At 47.7% G+C, this 15,096-nt stretch overlaps 1 protein-coding gene across 1 annotated transcript in view; it reads right to left on the bottom strand.

Moving 5' to 3' along the window:
- Positions 1-15,096, bottom strand: part of C2CD5 (C2 calcium dependent domain containing 5) — a 1,535,590-nt gene that overhangs the window by 743,507 nt on the left and 776,987 nt on the right. The window contains 1 exon segment of the mRNA XM_029600113.1: positions 12,415-12,529. Coding sequence (XP_029455973.1) covers positions 12,415-12,529 — 115 coding nt within the window.

The raw sequence follows: 15,096 nt of genomic DNA, 5'->3' as shown, positions 1-15,096 counted from the left end.
TTGCCACTCTAGTGAGACCTTGTGCCTGCACTGCCATCTGGGTACGCAGGGCTTGGGTGTGCCCATTGACAGCCCTCCTCAGGTGCACTAGCTCTGCCTGTTTTTGGTGTAGCTGCACATGATGGCTCCTTTCCAGCAAATCCAGTTACTTCCCTATGGAGGCCAGTGGTTGAAGGTGCTATTAGGAGTACTGGTATCAGAGCTGGTGCTGGTGGTACAGCTGTTACTGGGGAAGGAGCTGGTGCTGTGCTTGTCATGCTGTGAGATGAAGTTTCGATCTCCAGAAGGGGCATGAGGGGGCTGGTGGTCTGGTCCACCTCAGAGCCTGCTGCCTCGTGCTGGCGATGTGGCATACTGGAGCGAGATTGTACTGTCTGAACCATGTCCCATTGCAGGCTGGGTTCATCCATTAAGCCAGAGAGATTCAAACTGACATTAAGGGGGCTTGGTGAGCCCAGGACATCCAGGAGCGGGCTGTGATGCTGCTGTTGCTACTGCTCCTCCTCCTCACTGAATTGGGTCGCTGCGTCCCTATGCAAGGGTGCAGTTAACATTCCAGCTGTGGCGCTGGTCTCTGGGGCTTGATTGCTATCCCTGGGGCTTGACGGCTGGGTCCGGCAGTGTCTTGGGCGAGAGCTGTGGAAACAAAGAAGAAATCATAATAAATAAATAAATACCAAAGCTAAGAGGTACACACATGGAACATTTGGCTTGAGATTTATTTATTTATTTATTAACTTTTATTTACCGACATTCGTGAAGCACATCATGCCGTGAAGCACATCAAACACATATGTTTGAGATGCACAGTTTGCATCTCAAACAATGTGAGCACATTATGCTAAATGATGTGCACAACTTTAGCAGCCTTGCCATTAACAGTCAAGGTGAACTTACCTTACCAGCTCTGGCTAATGTAGTGTCTAGCCGCTCATCCATGCCCTCGAACACGTCCAGTCCCAGCCACTGGATGAGGCGCTACTCCATGGGTGTGAGCACAATTGGGCATGGGGCTCATCTGCCGGAAGTACTTGTTGCAGCTGCTGACCTTCATCTTTAATTGTTCCTTTATTTCCCAGTACCTGTGAGCCACCTGCTCAGTACTAGGCTGGACACCGCTCCGCCTGGATATTGCCTGCACAATGATGCACCAGATCTGGCCCTTTCATGCCTTGGAGGTCCTGGATGCACAGTTTCCAAAAAGGAAGCAGTAATGCTTGAGGACACCAACAATAATCATTGTCCTCAACGCTGAACTTGAGAGCCCTCAGCCAAGGGCATCCTGCTGCTTGGCTGCCAGAATAGGGTGCCACTTCCCCTTCCGGAAAGGTGCCCTCCCTTTCCTAGCTCACACTCCCACTCCCATCTCCCCTCCCTTCCTCCCCCCTCCTGTCCTTGTCCTGCAAACTGCCTTCCTCTCTGCCCTCTCTATCCCTAGCCTGCTGTCCTTCACCCTTCATCCTCGCCTGCCTATCCCCTTCCCGCTCCCGCCTCCTCCTATCCCTTCCCTCCTGCCTATCTCTACTACTGGTGTTGTCCCTAGTCCTACGCCTCCTTCCCCTAGCACTCCTGCCCTCGTCCTCCCTCCTCATGCCTACCCTCTCCTGTCTCCCCATGCCTCTCATGCTCCATCCTCTCCACAACCACCACTCCTCCACAATCCTCACTCCTACTCCACACACCTTCTTATTCCTCCACTCTCCTACTCACTCTTCCTCAACAACCATCCTCACTCCTGCACACCACCATTCCTCCACAGAAAAAGACCAACAGACAAATGTGACAAACAAACAAAAACTTTCACATACAAAATGACAAATGAGACCAAGGGAACGGCAAACAAATTGTAACACAAATTCCCTGTACGTACCTGGATCAGTCCAGACGGTGGGTTATGTCCCCCGTCCAGCAGATGGAGTCAGAACAGACTTCGAGGGGTATTACCATATAGATCAGTATGCCCTCTGCAGGAGCTCAGTATCTTTCTGACTCCAGCAGATGCAAGTAGGGGAACCTGATGCTTCCCCAGGGTGGCAGGGATTTAGTTCTTCTGCCCTTTTCTTCTTACCTATTCCTTTTTGAACAATTTGGATCAAGTTTAAAAAAAAAAAAAGTTTGTTCAATTTTTGGGGAGGCGTGGTTTGTTTCTGGCTGCCTCCTCTCTCTCTCTCGGTCTCTCCTCCTTCCCTGGCCAGGGGTAAGTTAAGATGTTTGTTTTTGTTTGCTCTCTTTCATTTTTTGGCGTCTAGGTTTTTTGTAGCGTTGGTGCCTCGTGGAAGCCGGTGGTGCCGGCCTCTCCACGCCATCTTCCTCCATCCCGGGGCCGCTGCTGCAGGGACGGGCGATCCCCCTGCTCCTTCGGTACGGTCTCTGGCAGGTAGCACAGGCCGATCGGGCCCCCCCGCGGCACCTTCTCCTCCTCTGGGTCGTCCCCCCCCGTGGCTTTTTCTTTTCTCCCCCGGCGATACCGATGCCGCGGCCATCCCGGTGTTCGGCCTGCGGCGAGCCGGGGTCGAGAATATCGGGAAAGGGGATCTGCGCGCGGTGTCTCCCCGGGGGGGGGGGGAAGGCACCTCGCAGCCCCTCAGCACTTTCACCTTTCTTTCTTCACCGCGGCGCGGGCCGGCCACTTCGCCGCCTTTGGCGGGAACGGCGGCCCCCCTGATCTGGTGGGATCGGTGTCAGGGGCCCCACCAGCACCCACCCGGGTGCGCATTGCCCCGGGAGGGGCGGGGGCGGCTTCATCCTTGGGGGGAGATCCCCTGGGCCCCCCGGATCCTGCGCAGCCGTACGGTCAGTCGGAGGGCGACGACCCACGTGCGCTTCGCATCTTCCAGAGAGAGGAGTTGGATGATCTCATACCTCAGATACTTCTAGAGCTGGATCTTGACCCACCGCCGGACCCACCAGCTCCAGTTGCCCCTGCCATTGCCACGTCTTCCAGGAAGAGGGATCCAGTCCTAGCCGCCCTCCGGCCTAGGTCTCGGGCCTTTCCCACCCATGATTCCTTTTTGCAGCTCCTGACCAGGGAGTGGGAAACCCCTGAAGCATCTTTAAAGGTCAGTCGAGCCATGGAAAAGTTGTATCCACTTCCTGAGGATTTCCTGGAGCTCATCAAGGTCCCAAAGGTGGACTCGGCGGTGTCGGCGGTCACTAAGAGGACGACTATTCCGGTGACGGGCGGAGCGGCATTGCGCAACACCCAGGACCGCAAGCTGGAAATTTTTCTCAAACGGGTCTTTGAGGTCTCCGCCCTGGGGATGCGAGCGGTCATGTGCAACTCGCTCGCGCAAAGGGCCATTCTTCGCTGGGTGCAGCAACTTTACTTCTCAGGATCTGCCGCCCGGAGAAGCCGTCCAGGTGGACCGTCTGGAGTCCGCCATAGCGTACGGGGCGGATGCCTTGTACGACCTCTTCCGAGATCTGGCGAGGTCCATGGTTTCGGTAGTAGCGGCTCGGCGTCTTTTGTGGCTCCGTAACTGGGCGGCGGATGCCTCCTCCAAGTCAAGCCTGGGCTCTCTACCTTTCCGAAGCAAGTTCCTCTTCGGAGAGGATCTGGATCAGATCATCAAGTCCCTGGGTGAGAACGCAGTCCACCGTCTGCCTGAGGATAGAATATGTCCGTCAAGGTCCTTTGCCTCTTCTCGAACCAGGGCCAGAGCGCAGCGGCGCTACAGGAGTTACAGGCAGACTGGGCCTCGGACACCCTCCTCCAGATCTCAGTCCTGGATGTGCTCCTTTTGTGGCCGTAGGCCCACGCGCGATGATTCGGGGCAGGGGAACCCCCCACCCAAGCCCGCCCAATGATGCCAGGTTCGCCCACTCCTTCACCCCCAGGATCGGAGGTCGTCTTGCAGATTTCTACAAGGAGTGGGTACGTATCACCTCAGACCAGTGGGTCTTGGACACTATAAGGAACGGCTACGCCTTGGAGTTTGTCCGCCCTCCAAGGGAGAGGTTCCTCTTCTCCCCCTGTGGCTCGGACCTCAAGAGGACAGCGGTACAGCAAACTCTGGACCGATTGCAGAAGATAGGGGCCATTTCTCCCGTCCCCTTCGGCGAGGTGGGCTTGGGCCATTATTCCATCTACTTCATCGTGCCCAAAAAGGACGGTTCCTTTCGGCCCATCCTGGATCAAAAGGAGGTCAACAAGTCATTATGGGTTCTCCGGTTCCGCATGGAGACGCTATGCTCGGTGCTCGCAGCAGTGCATCAGGGGGAGTTCCTTGCCTCCCTAGATCTGACGGAGGCTTACCTGCACATTCCAATCCTCCCAGCTCATCGGCACTTCCTCCGTTTCAAGATCCTGGGCCAACACTTTCAGTTCAAGGCACTTCCCTTCGGGTTGGCGACCGCTCCTCGCACATTTACTAAGATCATGGTGGTAGTGGCGGCGGCCCTAAGGAAGGAGAGCATCCTTGTTCATCCCTATCTGGCGATTGGCTGATTCGGGCGAAGTCTTTCACCCACGGACAGTCCTCGGAAGCCAGGGTCATACAGGTACTACGCTCCCTGGGCTGGGTGGTGAACTTCTCCAAGAGCTCCCTCGTGCCCTCGAAACACTTGGACTTCTTGGGGGCAAGCTTCAACATGCGTCAGGGCAAGGTTTTCTTACGCCCGGACAAGGCTCAATCCTTGCGGGAACACATACGATGGTTTTCTGCGTTGCCAGAACCCACCTCCTGGGACTATCTTCAGCTATTGGGCGTTATGGCCTCCACCATCGATCTTCTGCCCTGGGCGTTTTGCACACCTGCGTCCCCTTCAGGCGGCTCTCCTTTCCCGCTGGAAACCAGTCTCACAGGATTATCAGATGATACTCCCCCTTCCGCAAGCTACCAAGGACAGTCTGAGTTGGTGGTTGGTTCCAGCGCACCTGGCTCGAGGCGACTCCCTCGAGGTGCCCAATTGGATGGTGGTGACCACCGATGCAAGTCTCGTCGGATGGGGAGCCGTCTGCGATCGGAGCACCACGCAGGGGATGTGGTCGAAGGTAGAAGCGACGTGGCCGATCAACCACCTGGAAACCAGAGCGGTATGGCTGGCGCTCCACTATTTCCTCCCGCTGGTTCGGAACCGGGAGGTCAGGATTCTCTCGGACAACGCAACCACCATGGCCTACATCAATCGGCAAGGAGGTACGAGGATCCGGCACGTCTCGCTCGAGGCGGCGCTCCTGATGGAATGCGCAGAAATTCACCTTGCCCGGCTCACAGCCTCACACATCGCCGGGGTGGACAACATTCAGGTGGATTACTTGAGTCGTCAACAGCTAGACCCCGGAGAATGGTCCCTCTTGGACGAAGCGATGCAACTTCTTGTCCGCCGGTGGGGTGCCCTGCACTTGGACCTGATGGCGACCTCCCTCAATGCCAAGGCCCCCCGCTTCTTCAGTCGCAGAAGAGAGTGCGGCGCGGAAGGGGTGGATGCGCTAGTCCTCCCGTGGCCTCCACATCTGCTTCTCTACGCCTTTCCATCTTGGCCCCTGGTGGGCAGAATCCTCCGCAGGATAGAAAGCCATCAGGGGACAGTGATCTTCATTGCCCCAGAGTGGCCCCGTCGACCCTGGTTTGCAGATCTTCTACAACTAGCGATAGACGGACCGATCCGACTGGGACATGTCCCTCGTCTACTGCACCAGGGACCGGTATTTTTCGAGCAGGCAGAACTCTTCTGTCTTGCGGCATGGCTTTTGAGAGGCGTCGCCTCAGGCGCAGAGGCTACCCGGAGGCGGTAGTTTCGACTCTGCTGCGGGCCCGGAAGACGTCTACCTCGGTAGCTTACGTCCGAGTCTGGAAAGTCTTCGAGATGTGGTGTTCCACACAGGGCACTCGGCCCATGAGGGCGTCGATATCCCAGATCCTACAGTTTCTCCAGGATGGATTGGACAAGGGGCTCGCCTACAATTCACTTTGAGTACAGGTGGCTGCCCTGAGCTCACTAGTACAGACTGGCGGCTCCCTCCTTCTCCAGCCGGACATCGCACGTTTTCTCAAGGGGGTCAAGCACTTACGGCCTCCGGTAAGGGACCCATGTCCCTCTTGGAGTCTCAATTTAGTGCTTTGTGCCTTGTCAGGGCCGCCGTTCGAACCGCTCCGCGGAGCTACTCTTAAGGATCTCACTCTCAAGACCGTCTTTCTCATTGCCATCTGCTCTGCTCGGCGCATCTCGGAACTTCAAGCTTTGTCCTGCAGAGAACCTTATCTGCGTTTCACGGACTTGGGAGTCTTTCTCCGCACCGTTCCTTCCTTCCTCCCAAAGGTGGTATCGTCTTTTCACTTGAATCAGACGGTGGAACTTCCATCCTTCGCTTCTAACGAACCGAGGGCCATTCGCCTCTTGGATGTCAAGCGCACGTTACTTCGCTATCTCGAGGCTACCAATGACTTCAGGGTTACTGATCATCTGTTCGTGCTATGGTCAGGTCCGAAGAAAGGTTCACAGGCCTCGAAGACGACGATCGCTAGATGGCTAAAGGACAGCATTTCTGCATCTTACATTGGAGCGGGACGGACTCCTCCTTGCGGCATCAAAGCTCACTCTACCCGCTCACAGGCAGCCTCCTGGGCGGAGGTCCGCTCTGTCTCCTCTCAGGAGATTTGTCGCGCAGCAACGCGGAAATCGCTGCACACTTTCTCGAGACATTATCGGCTGCACCTCGTGTCTTCAGACTCTGGGCACTTTGGCGAGCAGGTTCTCAGAGCAGGCCTCTCAGGGCCCCACCCGATTTAGGGAAGCTTTGGGACATCCCACTATCTGGACTGATCCAGGTATGTACAGGGAAAAGAAAATTATTCCTTACCTGCTAATTTTCGTTCCTGTAGTACCATGGATCAGTACAGACGCCCACAACTCTTGGGTTCTTGGTCCTGCTCCGCTTTGTACTGCTCGGATTGTTCTGTTAGCAGCCTGTGTCTTCCTGGTTCATTTCTATGATCACAGCTCCCTACAAGTTGGCTGTGTTGCCAAAACTTTACTGTTGATGTTGCATTTTTAGTTGAATTTATGGTTAAGCAAACTTGATCCAGACTGTACTTTGTCTAATCGGGCTTTGATAAACTTTATACTGAGCTCCTTCAGAGGGCGTACTGGTCTATATGGTAATGCCCCTCGAAGTCTGTTCTGACTCCATCTGCTGGACGGGGGACATAACCCACCGTCTGGACTGATCCATGGTACTACAGGAATGAAAATTAGCAGGTAAGGAATAATTTTCTTATAGGACACAAAATTTAGTGCAGCTTTGATAAAATGAGGAAAATAGTTAGAAAAAAACTGAAAGGTGCAGCTGCAAAGTTAAAAGTGTTCAACAGGCTTGGACATTGTTTAAAAATACAATCCTAGAGACGCAGTTCATATGTACTCCGTGCATTAAGAAAGGTGGAAGGAAGGCAAAACGATTACCGTCATGGTTAAAAAGTGAGGTGAAAGAGGCTATTATAGCCAAAAAAACATCCTTCAAAAATTGGAAGAAGGATCCATCTGAAGAAAATAGGATAAAACATAAGCATTGTCAAGGTAAATGTAAAACATTGATAAGACAGGCGAAGAGAGAATTTGAAATGAAGTTGGCCATAGAGGCAAAAACTCATTATAAAAACTTTTCTAAATATATCCAAAGCAAGAAACCTGTGAGGGAGTCGGTTGGACCATTAGATGACCGAAGGGTTAAAGGGGTTCTTAGGAAAGATAAGGCCATTGCAGAAAGACTAAATGAATTCTTTGCCTCCGTGTTTACTAATGAGGATGTTGGGGAGATACCAGTTCCGGAGATGGTTTTCAGGGGTGATGAGTCAGACAAACTGAACGAAATCACTGTGAACCTGGAAGATGTAGTAGGCCAGATTGACAAACTAAAGAGTAGCAAATCACCTGGACCGGATGGTATGCATCCTAGGGTTCTGAAGGAACTCAAAAATGAAATTTCTGATTTATTAAGTTAAAATTTGTAACCTATCATTAAAATCATCCATTGTACCTGAAGACTGGAGGGTGGCCAATGTAACCCCAATATTTAAAAAAGGCTCCAGGGGCGATCCGGGAAACTATAGACCAGTGAGCCTGACTTCAGTGCCAGGAAAAATAGTGGAAACTATTCTCAAGATCAAAATCGTAGAGCATATAGAAAGACATGATTTAATGGGACACAGTCAACATGGATTTACCCAAGGGAAGTCTTGCCTAACAAATCTGCTTCATTTTTTTGAAGGGGTTAATAAACATGTGGATAAAGGTGAACCGTTAGATGTAGTGTATTTGGATTTTCAAAAGGCGTTTGACAAAGTCCCTCATGAGAGGCTTCTACGAAAACTAAAAAGTCATGGGATAGGAGGCATTGTCCTTTTGTGGATTAAAAACAGGTTAAAAGACAGGAAACAGAGAGTAGGATTAAATGGTCGATTTTCTCAGTGGAAAATGGTAAACAGTGGAGTGCCTCAGGGATCTGTACTTGGACCGGTGCTTTTCAATATATATATAAATGATCTGGAAAGGAATACGATGAGTGGGTTTATCAAATTTGCGGATGATACAAAATTATTCAGAGTAGTTAAATCACAAGCAGACTGTGATACATTACAGGAGGACCTTGCAAGACTGGAAGATTGGGCATCCAAATGGCAGATGAAATTTAATGTGGACAAGTGCAAGGTGTTGCATATAGGGAAAAATAACCCTTGCTGTAGTTACACGGTTAGGTTCCATATTAGGAACTACCACCCAGGAAAAAGATTTAGGCATCATAGTGGATAATATTTTAAAATCGTCAGCTCAGTGTGCTGCATCAGTCAAAAAAGCAAATAGAATGTTAAGAATTATTAGGAAGGGAATGGTTAATAGAACGGAAAATGTCATAATGCCTCTGTATCGCTCCAGAGTGAGACCGCACCTTGAATACTGTGTACAATTCTGGTCGCCGCATCTCAAAAAAGACATAATTGCGATGGAGAAGGTACAGAGAAGGGCAACCAAAATGATAAAGGGGATGGAACAGCTCCCCTATGAGGAAAGACTGAAGAGGTTAGGGCTGTTCAGCTTGGAGAAGAGATGGCTGAGGGGGGATAAGATCATGAGAGGTCTTGAACAAGTAGATGTGACTCGGTTATTTACACTTTCGAATAATAGAAGGACTAGGGGGTATTCCATGAAGCTAGCAAGTAGCACATTTAAGACTAATTGGAGAAAATTCTTTTTCACTCAAGCACAATAAAGCTCTGGAATTTGTTGCCAGAGGATGTGGTTAGTGCAGTTAGTGTAGCTGGGTTCAAAAAAGGTTTGGATAAGTTCTTGGAGGAGAAGTCCATTAATAGCTATTAATCAATTTTACTTATGGAATAGCCACTGCTAACAATTGCATCAGTAGCATGGGATCTTCTTAGTGTTTGGGTAATTGCCAGGTTCTTGTGGCCTGGTTTTGACCTCTGTTGGAAACAGGATGCTGGGCTTGATGGACCCTTGGTCTGACCCAGCATGGAAATTTCTTATGTTCTTATGTTAGCTCACTCAGTAATCATACAAAAAGCTCGAACTATCTCTAAAAACTTCTCACCTCTTCTATCCTACTCCCGACTCACCCTCAAAGAGGCAGCTGCAGGAAATGGGCATATATATAACAAAAAATTGTGCAATGTGCATAAAATAATGCGAGACATAGCTAATAGTGCACGCCATGGCTAATGACGCGAGACACACTGACATAGCGCGCAACACGAAAATTATTTACGCGATGCAGGAGCAGGGAAATTATACTAACCAAGCCCCTATACCATTGTGGGAGATATTTCTGCTATAAATATAGAATATTGATAAATTTAGGGGTAAGTTACCTGGATAACTCTTCAGAATATCAACCCCAGTGTTAATGGGCATATAAATAACGTGACTTGATATAACACAAAATGATTTATAATGATGTGTTTTGTTCTTAGCAATAAAACCTTTATTTTTATGAAATCTTTATTTCCAGCATCCAAAACATTGTACAGTGTAAGATTATCACATCTTTCTTATCTGTTACACCAAAATATATGGAGAGATAGAAATTGAGACTTTGTGTGGCTCAGCTAGCTAGCTGGATAAACACATCCGGCTAGTTTAATATATATTCAGTGGTGCAGCCACGCCACTAAATATATCTAGATATTTTAAAGTTAGCCGGATAACTTTATCTGGCTAATTTTAGGACAGCCCTATATGCCATCCAGACTTAGCCAGATAAATAATCCAGCCAACCAAATTATTTAATTTTAAGTTACCGAAAGTTAACTTACCGGCTAAGTTGGCTTTTCCCCAGAAGGCCCTCACCCTGTCTGCCACTTACAGGTCTATCCAGTAACGAGCGGTAGGAAGAGCTGCGTTAGTGCCCGGCGCACCCGCGGTTGCCGCACGCACAGTGCAGCTCACCTACTACTTGATCCTTTATGTAAATAGCTTGCAAATGTAAGCTGCGTCTAAGAAGCGACCGTGAAGCGTTAGGCCCGCACAACCCATTTTACTGTATAGAGCGCATATACAGTATCCTGGGTGCGTGGGCCTAACACTTCACGGCCATGCTGGTATCTGTCATTTCAAATGTCATTTGAATTGACAGATACCAGGAAGTTGGGATTGCCAGCTCCCCTCCGGACATCGTGGCTTCCCCCGTGCCAGTCCCCCTCTCCCCTCCTCCCGAAGCAGGGTGCGAAAAGCAGCCTTGCTCCGGGAGGAGGGATGAAGGAACTGGCAGTGTAAAGCGGCGAAGCGACTTACTTTTTGCAGCCCCTCCGGACATCGGACGACTTCTCCTGACTCCAGCTGCTCGTGAAAATGGACGCCTGCATGGCCGCTGAAGACGTGACATCACATGCCGTGACGCCAAACGTCGTGACGTCACGTCTTCAGCGGCCGTGCAGGCGTCCATCTTCGCGAGCAGCTGGAGTCAGGAGAGGTCGTTCGATGTCCGGAGGGGCTGCAAAAAGTAAGTCGCTTCGCCGCTTTACACTGCCAGTCCCTTCTTCCCTCCTCCCGGAGCAAGGCTGCTTTTTGCACCCTGCTTCAGGAGGAGGGGAGAGGGGGACTGGCACGGGGGAAGCCACGATGTCTGGAGGGGGCTGCAAAAAGTAAGTCGCCGAGCGTAGGATTGCCCGTCCTCTCCCCTCTCTCTCTTGCAACTTCGCTTTTTTTTTGCTTCGGGAGGAGGGGAGAGGACTGGGGCTACCCCGGAGACCAGTATCCATGGACGCGGCCAGGGCAGGTGAGCGGGGGCTGGGGGAAAGCTTGCCGCCTACCCTTACCCCTGCCTCTAATGCAGGGGTAAGGGTAGGCGGTAAGTTAACAGGTTAAACGCGCGGCAAAACGGCAGAGTAAAATAGCGATAGTCGGGGTGCGGGTTACTGGATGCTAGGGAATAGCTAATTCGCTCGTTTGCATGCAATATACATGCCGCGTGCGGAAGGGGTTGCCCGGGGATTTTAGGACGCGGTAAGGGTAGGTTAAAGGGGGTTGTGGATCGCAGGAAGGGCTAACGCGGCCGGAAAGTGAGTAGAACGCGGGTTAGGAGCATGGTAAACGCGGCCGCACTTTACTGGATAGACCTGTTAGCCAGCTAAGTATTTAGCTGGATAACTAGTTATCTGGCTAAGTGTTGGCTGTTCAACGGGTTTGGGTATTCAACCATCAATACTTAGCCGGATAAGTCCTGATTATTGCTTTCAATCATGATTTAATGCGGAGTCTGGAGACGGAGAATACTGGCAGGGTTATATATACTGTGACGTCAGCTTGCTCCATCTCCATATGCTGGCATGAACCCACTGGTCCTGAGGGCAACTGTCTACATGTTAGGAAAATAATAATTATCAATGCCACCTATGAGGAACATTTTTTAAGGAATATAAACAACAGATAAAGCATTTAAATCTTAACATTTCTTATATGAGCTACATTTATTTGAATTTTTCAAAAACATTTCCAGCTAGCTTTACATTTGAATTTATTTGAAAAAATTCATACTCAAGTGTAAACTCAAGTTTATCGATTCTAAATGTTTTGAGATATAATAAGCTGACACAGAATCAAAATCAGGAAATATTTAATTACGAAAACCATGGAATAGCCTCCCAGGAAAGATAATAGAGATAGAAACAGTGACAAGAGTTCAAGAGAATATAGAATAAGCACAAATGATTCCTGTTTGTGATGAGGTGAGTAAAAACTCAAAGGTTAACTGGAGTCTTTAGCACTGCACTAAGAGAAAAATTGGGCAGACTAGATGGACCTTAATGTCCTTATCAACCATCATATTATTTTGTAAGCACAGACGTTTGACATAAAACTCACACATTCTGTTGATGACGGCTAGAGTTTCTTTAGCCACTGATAATGCAATAGAAATTCTTCCTAAGATACCAATGAACTCAAAATTCTATTATAATTTACCAAATGCTAGTTGATTCACTGTAGCCCACTACAGCATGACAACCCAGTGCTTTGGCATGGGATTTGATCTCCTGTCTGATTTCTGCCCACCATGCATCCCGAGTCTCTGGTTCATCTGAAAGAAAGCAAAAATGATATTATTCAGCTCTAGAAAATTATTTAAGACATACTGAAATGTTCTGTACGCATTATAGATCATATTTAAGCAACAGTTGCTGACTTATTTGCAATTCAAAAACACAGGAGTCATTCAGATTTTTTTTTTAATGCATTCAGTGGGCCTGAAATTTCAATAGCATTTAAACATATATAGAACCAACATTTATTTAGAATGAGCCACAAGCAGTAAATTTCTCTGCTAATTTAGGTAACCTTAGTTCTCCTTTTTGTCAAGATTAACAGAAACACTCAAGTAGATTAGAAAAAAAACAGAACATCTTCATATTTATATTGCAGTATGCAAGAATATAAATATTCAATGGTAGGTTTTCACCTGATCAAAACAAGCCTGCCTAAAGAACTTTTTACATAAAAAAAGATAAGCATCAGCACTTTATTTGCCATACGTTATAAACCAAGTTATACATTGTACTGTATATATAAATATATTAGTATATCTATACTCTTGTCCTATGTGCATCACAGTTACTGCCAAGTCAAGATCAGTGGGCATCCAAGTGATAAAATCTCTCTCCAGGCAGAAATCAACAAATACTACTTTTGGGGGTTTTTTGGATTATGAAACCCAATAATACAAATGCTTTTGCAAGATACACTATCCCATTAAAATATTTACACTGGAATTTGAAACCTTCATGCTTCCTGTATTACTAGGCCAAATTGCCCAGGACACAAATAATGATAGAAAATGTCTATTATAATAATAGAGAGCTACAAAAGCAATGGGCTTCAATTGTAGTAATGAATGGGAAAGGTCATATTTCACATTTGTTCAAGTAACTACAATGAACTTCTCTATGGAATATTCCATTTTAGGAGTCTTATTTTCCGCTTATTTTCTGTGATGCAGTCCAGTGCAATGTCCAATAACTAGTGCTGCTAGGATTTATTTTTTGTTAGTACAAATCAGAAAGGTCCTGAACTTTGCAGTTTAGTACTGTAAACTATTCTAATATGTGACTTGTTTTCTTCTTTATCTAAAAAAAAAAATCTGTATAAAAGGAAGCAGCAATCTCAAATGCTCTTATAAAAAACAAGTACACATACATAGTAACAAAGTTGTAATATTCTTGTCCTTTTAATTAAACTGTAATTAAATTAAAAACTTTGGCTATATTTCTATATACATCCACTATATCCCTTTATACAGAATCAAGCCCTAAGAAAAAGTAATTTGACATTACTCTGTTTAATTTGACATTTTAATGTTAATACAGAGTTTTCATGTGCAAACTGCTCTAAAATGTAACCATATCAAACCATATGATTCTTAATAAATAGTGCTTTCTTTAATATTAATTTCTCCTGATGTTTTTCCCTTTTGCTCCTTTAGACATCTAGCTCAACTGGAACTAAAACTTGGATACTGACACTATAAGCCTTAATTTGTTGGGAATTTTCGCCCAATTTTATACCACCCCACCTTTCCCCAAATGTAAATAGTCTGATCATTGAAGTGACAGTGCTTTGGTTGGAAGCCACACACTATGACTTGTTCTGGAACCCTGAAATCATGGATACCAAATCCAGGAATGACAATTACTTACTCTTCCCCTAGTTGCTGTGAATGCTTCCTGTGCAACAACCCCAGTCCCAGATGACTCTGGGCACAGAAAACCTAACTCAAGGACCAAACCAGGGATCTTCTGAATGTTAGTGCAAAGTATTGCTAGTGAGACCATTGCCCATTACTTGAGCACACAACACTTGAACATGTGACATTTAAGCGAACATCAAATGAAGAACTGCAATAGTTAAACATGTGACAGTTGAGCGCGCGTAGAACAAGACTTATCAGGTAAGATGGCATATAAGGGTGCCACATGTAACATGAATCGTATAAAGCTGGCAGAATATTTTGGGAACAGTTTAGACTGAATCTGACCTGTATCATGGCCAATATTTTCATTGTGGAGAAAAAAGCATGAGCGGCGATTTTATATTTGTCAAAGATATGCTGAGCCGCGCTGCCTTCCCCTGTTCCCTACCCCCCACCCCCCCTTACGTCCCCCGCCCTTTCGCCCATACCTTTTTCTTTTTTTGTTTCTTGTTTTAAAACTTACTACAGCTCTGGGTCTGAAGTAAGTTGCGCATGCTGGCCAACTGCTGGCACGCGATCCCCCGCACATAGACAAATGGCCGCTGCGCCGGAAGCCTCTGACCCCGCCCTCGCCCTGCCCCTTAGTAAAGCCCCGGGACTTACACACGTCTTGGGCCATTTGAAAATAGGCCCGGCATACGTAACCCTTGGAAAATCCGGCCCATGATGCGTACTCATCTGTCTTGGTTGCTTATTTGGTTCTCGCTCATTTGACACGCGCTTATCTGTCGCGCGCTTAAATGTCATACAGTCCACTAAAATTTTATTTAAAGATAACTATTATTAAACACATTTCCAATGAAACTGCAATAATTTTAAGTAATATTGATTTAAATCCATTAACATGGAGCTACATACATCTTGTTAAGAATAAGAAAAAGTAGCAGTATATTACATCCATT

This window comes from Rhinatrema bivittatum, chromosome 4 (genome assembly GCF_901001135.1).
Source record: "Rhinatrema bivittatum chromosome 4, aRhiBiv1.1, whole genome shotgun sequence".
In the NCBI taxonomy this organism is placed as follows: Eukaryota; Metazoa; Chordata; class Amphibia; order Gymnophiona; family Rhinatrematidae; genus Rhinatrema; species Rhinatrema bivittatum.
This window is presented reverse-complemented; position numbering and strand designations above follow the sequence as displayed.